Raw genomic sequence first — 13,107 nt, 5'->3', positions numbered from 1 at the left:
TCTTTGTCAACGCACCATTGCGCAATGTAGACGCAACACTGGCCTGCTAAACAGGTCTCCAGAGCTATTAAATCCCACTTAGTTTGGGCTTCAAATGAATACCGAAAGGTGAAACAAAAATTCATAGTCAGCTGAAATTTTCCAAAAAGTTAACTTGGCTTTTTTCAGGAAACTTGAGCAGAATCAGCAGAAATGTCTACAACTTCACCAAACAAAAGGCAGCATGATGAACGACCATAGTAAATTTGACCATTGAGTTGCAAAAGCAGGAAAATACATGAGCACGTTTGCCTTACAGTTCAGAAGTTCCTGGTTTGAATCTCCATTCAGTCTGCAAGCTGTGATTCTAACATTAGGTTGTCATATCAGCAGTTTTCTGGCGCCGTTTTTTGTCTTCCTTAAACTCAACTTTCAACAACAATGTGGAAAATATCTAAAATCCTGGTGTCGAATGTACAAGAACACTGAACAAAACCATCCATCCATTTTCGACATGCCCGTCTAATGGAGCAAAAGACTGACTACACCACAGGCGTCAAACTCAAGGCCAGATCAGGTCCACCATGTCATTTGGTGCGGCCCGCAAATATAAATGATGTGCACATTTCCTCTTTTCTCGCTAAAATCACATCCAATCACGTGGCATCAAATGCACAATCCATTTGAAGGGAGACTTCAAACTTTGTTTATTTGCTGATTAGTAAATTACTCGCTGCAACCCTAGTTGGCAAAACGAATGGTTCTCTGAAGTAAACTCTAACAACTACGTGGTCCGCCTCAAAAAGTTGAACTGGTCACCAATCAATAGCAGTAATGTAATGATAACATTTACAATAATGATATAGTTTTGCCTTGCCAAAAAAAGCCACAGAAATATGATCTCATCATGGGAAAAGCCACCCAAAAGTGATAAAATGAAAACTCATGCCTGTAAAATACATGCTGTGTCAGTTAAAATTGACGGTCTTCACGGCCGTATCGATTTCAACTTGATGGACAATAATTAAAGGGCAGGGGAAAGATTTACACAGCTCCACTGGAAGAGTCTTGGAGCGATACATTTCATTGGCGAAAATTACAATTTCCAGAAAAACAGAACACTTTGTTAAGGACATAACAAGAACGAACTTCCTGTCACTCGCCATTCGTCAACATTCCCGACTGATGCTTTTAATCCGCCACACCTGGGTTGGCCGAAACGAACCCATCTGGAGTTAAGGGTGCAACACCTGTGGTTTAATGAACACCCTGCAGGAAACAACTCGAGACCAAGAGCACACATTCTGAGTTCCCATGTCTTGAATTCCATTGAGATAAAATGAATTGCATCGACTTCAGGGCTCAATGTGCAAAAGGTGGCAGGTGGAAATGGAGCAGAGAGATGTTCTCAGAACAGCAAAAACCTGCTCCGGGTGGCGGCGCAACTGGAACCAACTGCCTCGGGGTTAGGGCACGACGTGCACAGACATGTCGCAAAAGTCAAACCGGCTCGCATAGTGGGACTGAGACATGAGGAGCAATGGTAGAAAAAAATATGCGACATTTGCTTTTGCATTCACTTGCTTTCAAATTGAGTACTTGTATGATTTTACTACACATTTTACTTTGGCATTTGTTAGCGATTAAACAAATTGTGGAGTTGACTCACCGTACATCTTGCCCTCGTCCGACAAGATGATCTTCCTGCGGCCGCACGGCGGGTAGATGGCGAGGGCCTCCTGAAAACTCTGCTCGATATCCGGGCTCCAAACCCCCTCGGCGTCGCCGTCGATGGCCTTGTCCTCATTGTCCCCGCCGTCAAGCCCATCTTCTGGGCTTCCGTTGGCGCTCCAATCGTGGGACGCAATGGTGGCGGCTCCCCCTGGGCCCGAGCCCGAGCCCCAAAATGAAAGGATCGGGAGGAGAGCTGTAAAAACACAACCAAGACAAGCACTTAATTTGGACCACTTTTGTTAAAAAGGAAAAGTTTTGCGTGAGCCTAATGAAGGCCCTCGTTTGTTTATTTAGAGAGAGACAGACCTCAAAAGAAATGAGAAATGCGGGAACACATGGTCCCAAGATGTTATATCGTGAGATGTTAACAAGAGAAATGCAGAATCAAAACAATGTTGAAAGCAGCCAAAAACAATGTTTAAACTCCATAAAGAAACACCTGAAAGTACAAATACAAGATTTTTTTCGTCAATGTGCTGTGCGCTAACTTTAGCTTACATCTGGCAATTTCCATTCATTTGTAGTTCAATGGTTTCAGATATAGTGTAATGCTTAAGACTTTGACCTAGTCCTGCCAAGATCAAGATGCCGACAGACTGCTACTGAATCTAAGACTTTTGGAAATAAAATCCGAGGCCAGGCAAAAAAAAAACAACAACTTCAAAATATATCCCAAATGAAGACTGGTCTCCAGAATCTAAGACAACCCAGAGACGATAAACCCAGAGAGAGACCGAGACCCAGGCCAAGACTGAGTCTTTTGGGTATAAAATCCAAAACCTGGATAAAAACCTTCAAAATATGTCTTGAACCAAGACTTTTCTCAAGTGTAAAATGCAACCTAGAGATGATTCCTCAGACCAAGTATTTCACAGATTTTTGTGCCTTTGCGTTGGTTGATTGAATGCAAATAAATTCAAGTCAAACCATGATGTGACCTCACTAATCAGGACTGGCCTCGGAGAATGTCTGTGGTCTGGGAACTGTAGGAACTGTGTCTCAATGCGGTTGGATCGCGGCTGACGGCAAACACAAATCCAAAGTGTTTTTCAAGCTGCCTCCGCAGCCTCGCATTGTCTTCCAGACGGGGATTTATCAAGTAACCGCCATCTGAATACAAATCAGTATTATTTGCTTTTGTGAAGATTCACACTGGAGAATCATCTCATTTGACTTGAGGTCATTGATGAAGGAAAACACGGAATAATATGGACAATCTGGAGATTTCCAAGAAACTGGCACTGTTGTTTTTGCATTGTAGGACGAACTTGGACTACCCCGACAAAACCTGTTAAGCTGAATTTAGAATAAGTCCAAAATGTTTACTGCTAATTGCGCTGTCCCAATCCGTACAATAGTTTTTGACGTAGCGGAAAGTATCAGATCAAATTTGATGTTTTTTCATCACTGTTGCACTTTTTGACTACTGGAACTATTATTTTTAGTCATCTAAAAATATGGGTAGCAGATCGAATTGGTTCCAGCAAAAAACATATATATGTATTGAAAATAATCGGGAAATCAAATTTAAAAAATATATGCATCAGGACATCCCAACTTAACAATTGACAACAAGGAAAAACAATTTGACGATTCCAAATAATGCAATTTCCGCTCTAGAGCATTTAATCCCACAGATAGCCAATCAAATGTTCCCACCTTCAGACAATGAACCCTGTACATCCCCTCGGTTCCCACCGGCTGGAAATAAAAAGCCTGCCTGCATGAAATCCCATTTGCAGGCTTTAAAAAGCATAACAACGCAACAGGTGGCGGCGCTGTCACCCCGAGCCGCAGGACGTCGGAGCCGATCGGAACCGTGACGAAAGAAGCTTCCGGGAAGAGGCGCCGGAATTTGCTTCATTTGGGTTACAAGTGGCTCACAATGAACTAGTTTACACAGAGGCGGCGCACCAATGTTTTAAGGGTAATAGCACACATCCAAATGCAAAGTATTTCCACAACCTTGCATAATGATATCGCACCATTCGCAACATGCAAACTATACACAGGTGGACCTAGCTGGATTCGAACCCAGGTCCTCCACTGTGAAACTTTTTCACCTAATTCCGATCTTCTGCAAACGGGTCTGACGAAATCAGCGTTGGGAGATTCCCAATCCTCCCAAACTGATTTCACCGGTTGTGGCCTGCCACTTGTGTGTCCGCCAATCAGCTCCCACTCGTTTCATCCACCTGTTCTTTATCGTCTCGTTACCCAATTTCTGTGTATTTATACACCCAGTAAATCGGTTTGTTACTCTGACCTCTAGTCTGTCGTAGTGTTTTTGATCAGCTCTTTGTTTCTGGTCACTTTAATGAATAATTTTTTTGTACCAAGGCGCCCAACAAAGAGAGCATCAGTCGGAAGCACAACGTGCATTTCCGATCCGGTTCAAGTGAGGCGCTTCGCCGAGAACGCGGCCTGAATTCCAGACATGTCCTTATTAAGAAAGGGCCGCTGCTCGCCGACTCTCCTCCTGCCTCCCTTGTGTCAAAGGGACGCCCCCGCCCCAGACAGCCCCCTTTCCCTTTCAAACCTCCCCACCCAGCGTTGGGAACGTCTCTATCCAAATAAGGACAGGAGACCAGCGGAGAGGAGGAGTGTGTTGGTTGTGGCCGGGGCCGATAGTTGGTTTGTTTGTTAGGAGGGAGAGAAGGGAAGGGGGCCAAAGGGGAGTTGTTGTTGGTGGTGTGTGTGTGTGTGTGTGTGTGTGTGTGTGTGTGTATGTGTGTGTTGGTGTGTGTGTGTAGTTGGGAGGGGGATATCCAATTATGGCTTCCACTTTGGGGTTTGGAAAACAGAGTCATTGTTTGAGGCGGAATGCAAGATCAGCACAGTGAAGAGGCGGGGGCATTGGAAGTGGCGCTACTATTTGTTTAGGCGCTTTGTTTAGTTGGTTACCGATACTTTGCATGCGTGGGTTTTCTCCTGGTAGTTCATTGGAGTCAATTTTGTGCCACTTTTTTTTCCACTTCTATTTAAGGTTATTGACGGGTCACTTCTGGGAAAATCTGGATAATTTCCTATTGCTTTTGAGGGACGATCCGGGAAGCTTCTCGCTCGTACTTGATCACACGACTCTGGTAAATCTGGTTTTGAGGCGCCCTTGTCCAATGAGAACTGAAAGGCTTTAATTCACTATTTATAATCTGAATGCCCGTCAGGCAGAACAATCCCGTGGGCCGAATGCGACCCTGTTTGGGGCCACTTCCAGCCCGTGGGCCGTAGGTTTGACACCCGTGACTTGGACAACACAATTGGGTAACGACTCGGTTTTGGATAAAAGAATCCCCACAATGTGACTTTATGACACACAATGAAAGACTTGAAGTTGAGACACAACTCAGGCAAGACTCCTCCCGCATTCTGGGAGTCGGGCCACGGGACGCCCAGGCCAACATGCGAGAAAATTCCAATGTGCAGCAGGAATGTAAATAGCGCCGCTGCATGTGCACGTTTCATTCAAACGGCGCCATTCATGCCCTGTAAGCAATGGTGCTTTCCTCCGACCGCCGCCGTCTCGCAACTTCCTGCTCGGTGCAATCAGTCGCGAGTCTTGCTGGCAAGCGGCCGGCGTTTATTGCCCCGTTTCCTTTCTTCTTTGGGGAAGGAATGGTACGAGCGTTGAAATATGCTACTGAAATCCAGTCATTACTACTGAGTCACTAGCAGAGTTGTTGGGTCACATGGCAGGAAGCAGCTGGTAAAGCAGGAAAAAAGGGATTCCATTGTACAACGCAGGAAAAAAGTGGAACACAAAAAAGGCGAAAATAATTGGTGGACTACAAGTCGGTACTTTTTTACTCTGCTTTAAATATCATGTTCAGTGCGTCTTATTATTATACACACACAAATACATCGGCCTGGCGGCTGAGTGGTTAGCATGTCGGCCTCACTGTGGGGGACTTGGGTTCAAATCCAGGTCGCTCCGTCTGTGTGGAGTTTGCATGTTCTACTTGGGCCTGTGTGGGTTTTCTCTAGGTACTCCAGTTTCCTCCCACATTGCATAGACATGCGTGGTAAGCAGTTTGACACTCCAAATTGCCCCTAGGAATGTGTATGAGTGTGAATGCTTGTTTGTCTCCCTGTGCCCTGAAATTGGCTGGCCACTAATTCAGGGTGTCCCCTGCATTGACCTGGAGTCAGCTAAGATAGGCTCCAGCACCCCCCATGACCCTAGTGAGGATAAAGCAGTTCAGACAATGAGATTATGTATACACATAAACACACACACATTCATTCATTCATTTTTGGCAGTGGTTATTCTCACAACGATTGTGGGGGGTGCTGGAGCCTATCTCAGCTGACTTCAGGCACACCCTGAATTGGTGGCCAGCCAATGGCAGAACAAGCATTCACGCTCACACTATATCTAGGGGCAAATTAAAGTGTTCAAACAGCCCACCCTGCATGTTTTGGGGATGTAGGAGGAAACTGAAATACCCAAAGAAATCCCATGCACGCATGGGAAAAACAGGCAAACTCTACATAGTGAGGACCCACTTTGGTTCAAACCCCCAAATTTAAATTTGATGACCATATCAGCCCTCCCAATTCAAATGGATTATTTTATTGTCATCAATGGCAGCCAATAAATTCAACCATGACTCCCTTTTTCTCGCCAAATATAAAAAACACATTGTGAAGACATTTTCATCAAGTGGAGTATTTTGGGGGTTCTTTTCATTCTACGGTGTGTTTCAACCTAAATGTTTGGCTTCCAAGTGCTAAACCACAAACTCTGAAGCCTGATTTCAATCTGTACGACAGATCCAACACACACACACACGCACACACACACTTGACAGGGGAAACAACAGGACTTGGCAGGCAAAAGAAGCAGCTGCTCTCAAAGGTCGTATTACAGGAATAAGAAAACATTTTAGCGAGCGGTTCTGCGACAAGAACATGACTTTAGCCCCTGTCTGTCCACTTCCTTCAAAAATGATATGCAAACATTCCTGCCGTGCTGCACTCCAGTTCTAATAAATTTGCCGCAGCTCCTTCGATAACTTCCTACTACTTCCTCTCTGGCGTGATAGTCAGGAAGCAATCAGAGCTGAGAGTGAGAGACTCGTACCCGCGTCGTGCTGCCTAAGCCAACATTTGCACTTGGATATCGAAACATTTGAGTAAAATCTCGCTGCTAGAGAGACTCGTTCTGCACATATTTTACATTTAGCAACAAAAAGTGAAAAAGCATATTTAAAAAAAATAAAGGCTTTTCGGCTGAGTGGCGAGATTTTTCTTTTTTCCCCTCCATCATTGAAAGCCTGAATCAGCACATATTGCCAACGGGGAAAAAATTCGGAAACTTTCCACAGAATGTTGCATACGGAAACCAAACTCGCCCGGATTGGTCGTTCTGCGGCGAGGAACATTCAACCAGTTGTCATCTGCCAATGCTTCAGGCTGTCGGGGAAATGATCTCTAAAATCAACATTGCAGCCCTAAAACGTGACTGAGTGGTGCCAAGACTTATGTGTTTTTGTTTTTTGTCAATTTTACTTGGGATTGGTCATAATCGTTCAGACATTAAGTGCGAGGCCAATTAAGGGGCAGAGGGAGATCCTCCCCCCAACCCAAACAGCCTGATGGCATGGATTAAAGTGGTTTCACATGAGTGCCCTTGAGTCACTAGAACTGTGACATATTGACGATTCCTTTTTTTAAGGTTACTTTCATGTGGAACGTCACTGTAGAAGGGCAAGCGAGTAGAAGGACGACCAAAACAAAGACGACAGTGTTCCCCGATGGCCCCTTGCATAGCCTCAAGAGCTTATAATGGGGAAAAAGCTCATGGTCTGGAGGAGATATAAACCTAGGCTGAGTAGTCTTAGGTGAACGAGGAAAGTCCTTAGTTCAAATTCTTTGGTCAGGATTCAAAATAAAATTGATCCTCCCACATCCCAAAAACATGCACGCTACGCTGGTTTAACACTCCTAGTTTGAATGGTCTAGTCACGATTTGCCGCCAGTATTGGGCTGGGATAGGCTCCAGCACCCCACGTGACCCTTGTGAGGATACAATTAACCAATATGTCTAAAAAAAAAAGAAAAATAAATAAATATATATATATATATATATATATATATATATATATATATATATATATATGTATATATATAATATGTATATATGTATATATGTATATATGTATATATATAATATGTATATATATATATATATATATATATATATATATATATATATATATATATATATATATATATATATATATATATATATATATATATATATATATATATGTATATATATATAATATGAGATGTAAAGGGTGATCAATATGGAACATTTCTCAGTGTACAACAGGCGACACACGAATAATTTCTAGCCACAGTAAAGTCCTGTTTGATTAAAGTTTCAAGTTTAAACACATTCACGGTGGAAAAATACAGCAAATGCCATTTCATGATATCACACAACAAAAATGATAAAGCTGTGAAACGAGGAGGCGAGGTCGAAGGTCACCGCACGTACAGCAATCTGCGGCCGTGAAGCTGCGTATTGTCCCGCTTAATTGTCGTGAATGTGCTTCTGCCGAGAACCTTGCGCTTCACTGTGAGCCCTGCCTTGTGTGCTCATCACACAAGCACACACACAAGTGGTATTTGTTTCAGTCTGGCTGGACAGAAGGGCAAGTGTCCACCATTTGGGCTGTGCGACCACTCCTGCGTCTGCCGCTAAAAAGGCCCAAAGTGTACCCAATCGGATCAGATGGCATCATAAGATAGAGGTTTTAAAATGTAGTTATTAATAGTGGTACCGCTACTTGCGAATTCTTCTACATACCAAATTTTCCAGTTACGAAAGGCTTTGATATGCAAATTACTGTTCCAATATACAAAAGCAAGTTAAAAAAGCCACCAATCTATCTCTGATATTATTAAACATGAAAACAACTGCAACAAAAACGCTTGAATGTCTACCACGCAACAAACGTCTAAAGAAACTAAACCAGCATGTTTTGCAACAAGGTGACTCGGAGTCAAACTCATAAGTATGTGATAAGGAGAACAGAAAAAAGGACTCACTAGGGCCTCTCAATTCCACAAAATGAGACGTATTCCCCTTATTCCTGGCGATCTTGAATAAAAAAACATGCCCTGTGTGCAGCTGATAAACATCCTGAAGGAACACAGCTGGGGACAGCAAGGAGGGAGGACAAAGGGGGGCTTTAAAAAAAGGAAAATATACAATTTAAGAGGATAGAAAACTCCCAAGTAATCTAATTGACCTCAATGACATGGCTAGAGTTGAAAAACTTTGCCGTGAGCTAAATCCGCAGCAACTGAGAAACACGGGGAGGCCCGATACATTTGCGCTGCTTGGGAACAATGGGGAGAATCTGTCAGAGCAGCAAAATGGTTAATCCCTTCCAGATTTCCCTCCCCGACAGCATCTATTATCAAGCATCTTCTTGACGTGTCACGTTTTACCCGGACAACAATGCTTGGCTCGGCTTGTTTGCCTTTAAGAACATCACTTCCACATGTTGCAAGACACTACCCGTCCTATCGGGATGCCGCGCTAAAAGGGGTTTACCATCATAATATATGCGCCTGTTTTAAATCTCTATAGCCCCTTAAAAGAACATTAGACTGTTCCTACTGCTCCTATTTAGAGTACTCAAGTCTGTCAAAGTACCAAAGCTGACCTGCTGGCGGCAACATGGTTACCCAGACTGCCGAAAAAAAACGTAAGACAAAGGAGCAGCAGTAGAAGAAGAAATAGAGGTTGCTTTCTTATTTGTGAAGTTTTTATTACCCCTCAGCTACGCTCTTGTTTCCCTTTTCCACCAAAAAGTGAATTTTCTCAACTTAGAGATCAACCCAAACTGGGTGATAAAGTAATTTACTGCCAATTAATCATTTTAGTTATTCATTTGTCTCTTTATGAGTTTTTTTCCCCTACTGCTCCACCCTCTTGTTTTCCCTTTTCCACCTAAAAACTGAATTTTGCCATATTAGGATCAATGTCAATACCTTGCAAAACTTAGTGAATAAAAATGAACTCAGAGATAATGTACATGCATCAGTTTTGTGAACTTTTGTGTATTTCCCTCATCCACCCACATTTTCCATTTTCCACCTAAAAAGTCAAGTTTCTCACTGTCGGATAGGAAATTTTGTACCGTGGAAAATTATCAAAGAAATCAAACAGAAAGAAATCTATATCAAGAATCAACTACTTTTTTTGTAATCTTAATAATATCTTCAACTAACAAATGACAAGAATACACAACAATGTAATACTTTGAAAATGGTCGTACTATAATGTGTGACAGAAATTTGCGTAAAAAAATGCAGCACAAAAATTGCACTAAAAGTCAGCTTGGCAGATTGCGAAAAGTTTTTTGTCTCAAGCTTGACATTTAACGATTACATAAATGCTATGCACAGTGCGCTAAAATAACAACCCTCATACAATCCCAAAAACAAACTAACAAAGACAAGGTTACAAGATAATTAGTTTGCGACGGCAAAGCAGTCAAACGGAAACATTAACAGGTTCTTCTGCTCTCCCGCCGCCAACCAGACAAACGGCATTCTACACTTTGAGTCAAAGCTGTGATTTCAACTGCAAACCAAGAATAAAATAGCCAGCAATAAAGTGCCCAGGCTTAACATTTGGCCGGCACGAAAGACGTCGCAACAGGACAAAAAGTGACAATTCCCTTTTGGTTTTAAGTGGCACTTCTGGCTGTCATTATATAATTAGCTGAGTACACTCGGCTATGGTTTGTCACTGGGTGGGACCCTCAAAAGTGTCGCTTTTGCACGCTTGACCCTTAAACTTTAATGCTTTTAAAGCCTAGGAGCACACAAGTACCAATATTATAAATAATAATAAAAAAAGACAGATAAGCACAATTACGTTGAAGTGCAGTAATTAGGACAATGGAGTAACATTAGTGTAGTGCTGGACCTAATTTTCCATTTAGAAACAATAGAATAGGGGTGCCACAAACGACTATGTCGGTTAATCATCAAATATTTTTGCGATTATAAATCAGTTCATGCATGAATTATATTTTTCCGATTACACTACTACTATGTTGTGAACATTTTAGCTCATATGTGCAGTGGATACAAAAATTGAATGCAAATCATAAACGTTGGGCTAATATTATGTACCCGTTTTTCTAAAAGCTAAAGCGAATTGGGATTTTAGATATACAAATAGTCTGCTATCACTGAGAATTGTAAAAAAAAAAAATTCTTAAGAATTTGCATAGCATGACTTGAAATGAATAAAAAAGAATATATTTATACACAAAATGAAAAAAAAATGTTATAATATTGGTAATTATAATAATAGTTAACTCTAAAATTGTTTAGTAGTCGAGTCATCTGTTAATAAATCCTCCCAGATGAACAGACAATCCATTTATAAATTGCTAATTCAAGGAAAACAGTGTAGGTTCAGAAATAGAATCATGAAACCAAATTCAAACCAGATCTGATCCACTTTGAACTGCATCAATCCCATTAAACAAAGCACTATACTAGATGATTGAAGTTTTGAGATATGTGTATCAAAAGCTGGAACATGAACTCAACAACACATCATCAAAGTGAATATTAATCATTAGAATTAAGCCTGGATAAATCCATAAAACCGATATTAGCGAAACCAAATTCAAGTGGCATCCTCATTAGAAAGACACAATAAATAATAATTTCAAATGCCATTCAAAGTACTCAATACTTTCCTAAGCGTGTGTCAATAGAAACCAAAAATAACAAAGTTTTTCTTACCACAGCAAAGTCGAGTTCTGAACCAGATTTAAGCAGTGTAATCGCTCCAAAACGGTTCTGCTCTGCTGTTCTGGAGGGGGCCTCTACGTGGAACAAAACACAAAAAGCACACATGTCGGTGCGATTGTTCACTGTCAAACCACCAGCATCTTATTTTGATTTTGTTTTTTTGCTGTTTTTTCGTCGACGGTTCTTCCAGGGGACCAGCCGCACCAGCTTCCCCGCAGGAGCCATCCCACTCCCGGGTTAAAAAAATAGAAGGAGTCCCGACACTATCGTGTGAGCAACACCAGCGTGTTTCCTTCCTTCCTCCCTTGCCTTCCCTCCCGCTCCGCGGAAAAATGTCAAAAATGACAATGATCCGAAAACTTCACGGAGGGAGAGCAGCGAGCGTGGAGGGAGGAAAAAAAACCAACCCTCGGCAGCGAGAAGAAGCATTTTGCGTGGAACTTACCTCGTTACGATCCGTTCGTTCCAGCCGCAAAAAACGTGCTGAAAATGCCGACTTTTTTGGGCTGAAATTCCGGCGCCCTTGTTTTGCCCCAATATTTTCTCCGGAGCTTTGACAGTATAAGTGGAATGTGAAGTATGACTTTGGTATGAAATCAACGCACTACACTGGGAAGGCGAAGGGGGGAGGGAGAGAGAGAAAGGAAAAAAAAAGAGAAGAAAAAAAAAAGAAAAGACGTCCGCCGAGGAGCCATTGGTGAGCGTCAATCAACAAACTAGGGGGCGGTACCCGGGTGAGAGTGCAGCGGTTAATGTAGCCCTGCCCTGGTGCAAAAAATATAAAAAATCCCTACCATGTTATATCCAATCTACTGCCATTGACGGTGATAGACGCCCAATCAATTTGGACGTCTATCAACGTCAATGGTGGATGAGGACTTAATTGGTGAAATAACATGAAAACACTAAAGCAAGTGACTTTACTGTATTAGCAGACAATTTTTAAGTGGAAAAAATCTAAAAAATTAAAGCATTACGTTAGTAATAATTTTAGATGCGAATATGTCTTCTTTTCTCCGCTTTTCAAAATGCAAAGCTATTTTAACAGTTGGGAGGTGGTTGATGTGCTTCATTAGCTTCAATGTAAGTGATAAAATGGTAATTTTACATTGTGGTCAATGTAAATTTTCACCATCAATGACTCATTGAGGTAATGGACCACAGTACAGTCTTAATACAGGGGTTCAATTCACATGAAATTTCAAACACTTGTATCTGAAATTGTCTATGCAATATGAAACTAGAAAATGTGTGGGGATGGATGGATGCACAGTCTTCTGGTTTGCACAAGTACAAAAATTTGCATTGATGCGTTAATTATCGTTCTAGGGCACCCTAAAAACAACAACAACAACCAATTAAGTGGCCAAGAATGTACACGAGTACCAGCATAATGATAGTTGTTTACAAAAATGTTTCATTTCATCCTTTTTTTCTCCATTTAATATATGCGATCTTGGCATATCCCACAAACTGCTGTGCCGTTCACAGTGTATAATAAGTGGTTTAAAAATACTTAAGAAAAAAATGTAGAGAAACATTCACTTGCTTTTCATAGTCATGATTGAAGTGTGCACTGGCCTATGTAAAGTTTAACTT

General features: G+C 41.7%; 1 protein-coding gene across 6 annotated transcripts in view; it reads right to left on the bottom strand.

Annotated features, from left to right (window-relative positions):
• The window catches only part of tead3b (TEA domain family member 3 b), a 25,444-nt gene extending 13,304 nt beyond the window's left edge, over positions 1 to 12,140 (bottom strand). For 4 of the 6 annotated variants that reach the window (XM_077726662.1, XM_077726664.1, XM_077726663.1 and 1 more), the window contains exons 1-3: positions 11,954 to 12,139; positions 11,500 to 11,582; positions 1,649 to 1,906 (exon numbers count right to left, since the gene is read on the bottom strand). In XM_077726662.1, the coding sequence (XP_077582788.1) occupies positions 1,649 to 1,655 (7 nt within the window). In that variant the 5' untranslated portion in view covers positions 1,656 to 1,906; positions 11,500 to 11,582; positions 11,954 to 12,139. Of the gene's footprint in view, positions 1 to 1,648; positions 1,907 to 11,499; positions 11,583 to 11,953 lie in introns of all 6 variants that reach the window. The other 2 variants (XM_077726659.1, XM_077726660.1) reach the window with 1 other exon arrangement.
• Between the last annotated feature and the right edge of the window lie 967 nt (positions 12,141 to 13,107).

The sequence above is a fragment of the Stigmatopora nigra genome, chromosome 10, assembly GCF_051989575.1.
Source record: "Stigmatopora nigra isolate UIUO_SnigA chromosome 10, RoL_Snig_1.1, whole genome shotgun sequence".
NCBI lineage: Eukaryota > Metazoa > Chordata > Actinopteri > Syngnathiformes > Syngnathidae > Stigmatopora > Stigmatopora nigra.
This window is presented reverse-complemented; position numbering and strand designations above follow the sequence as displayed.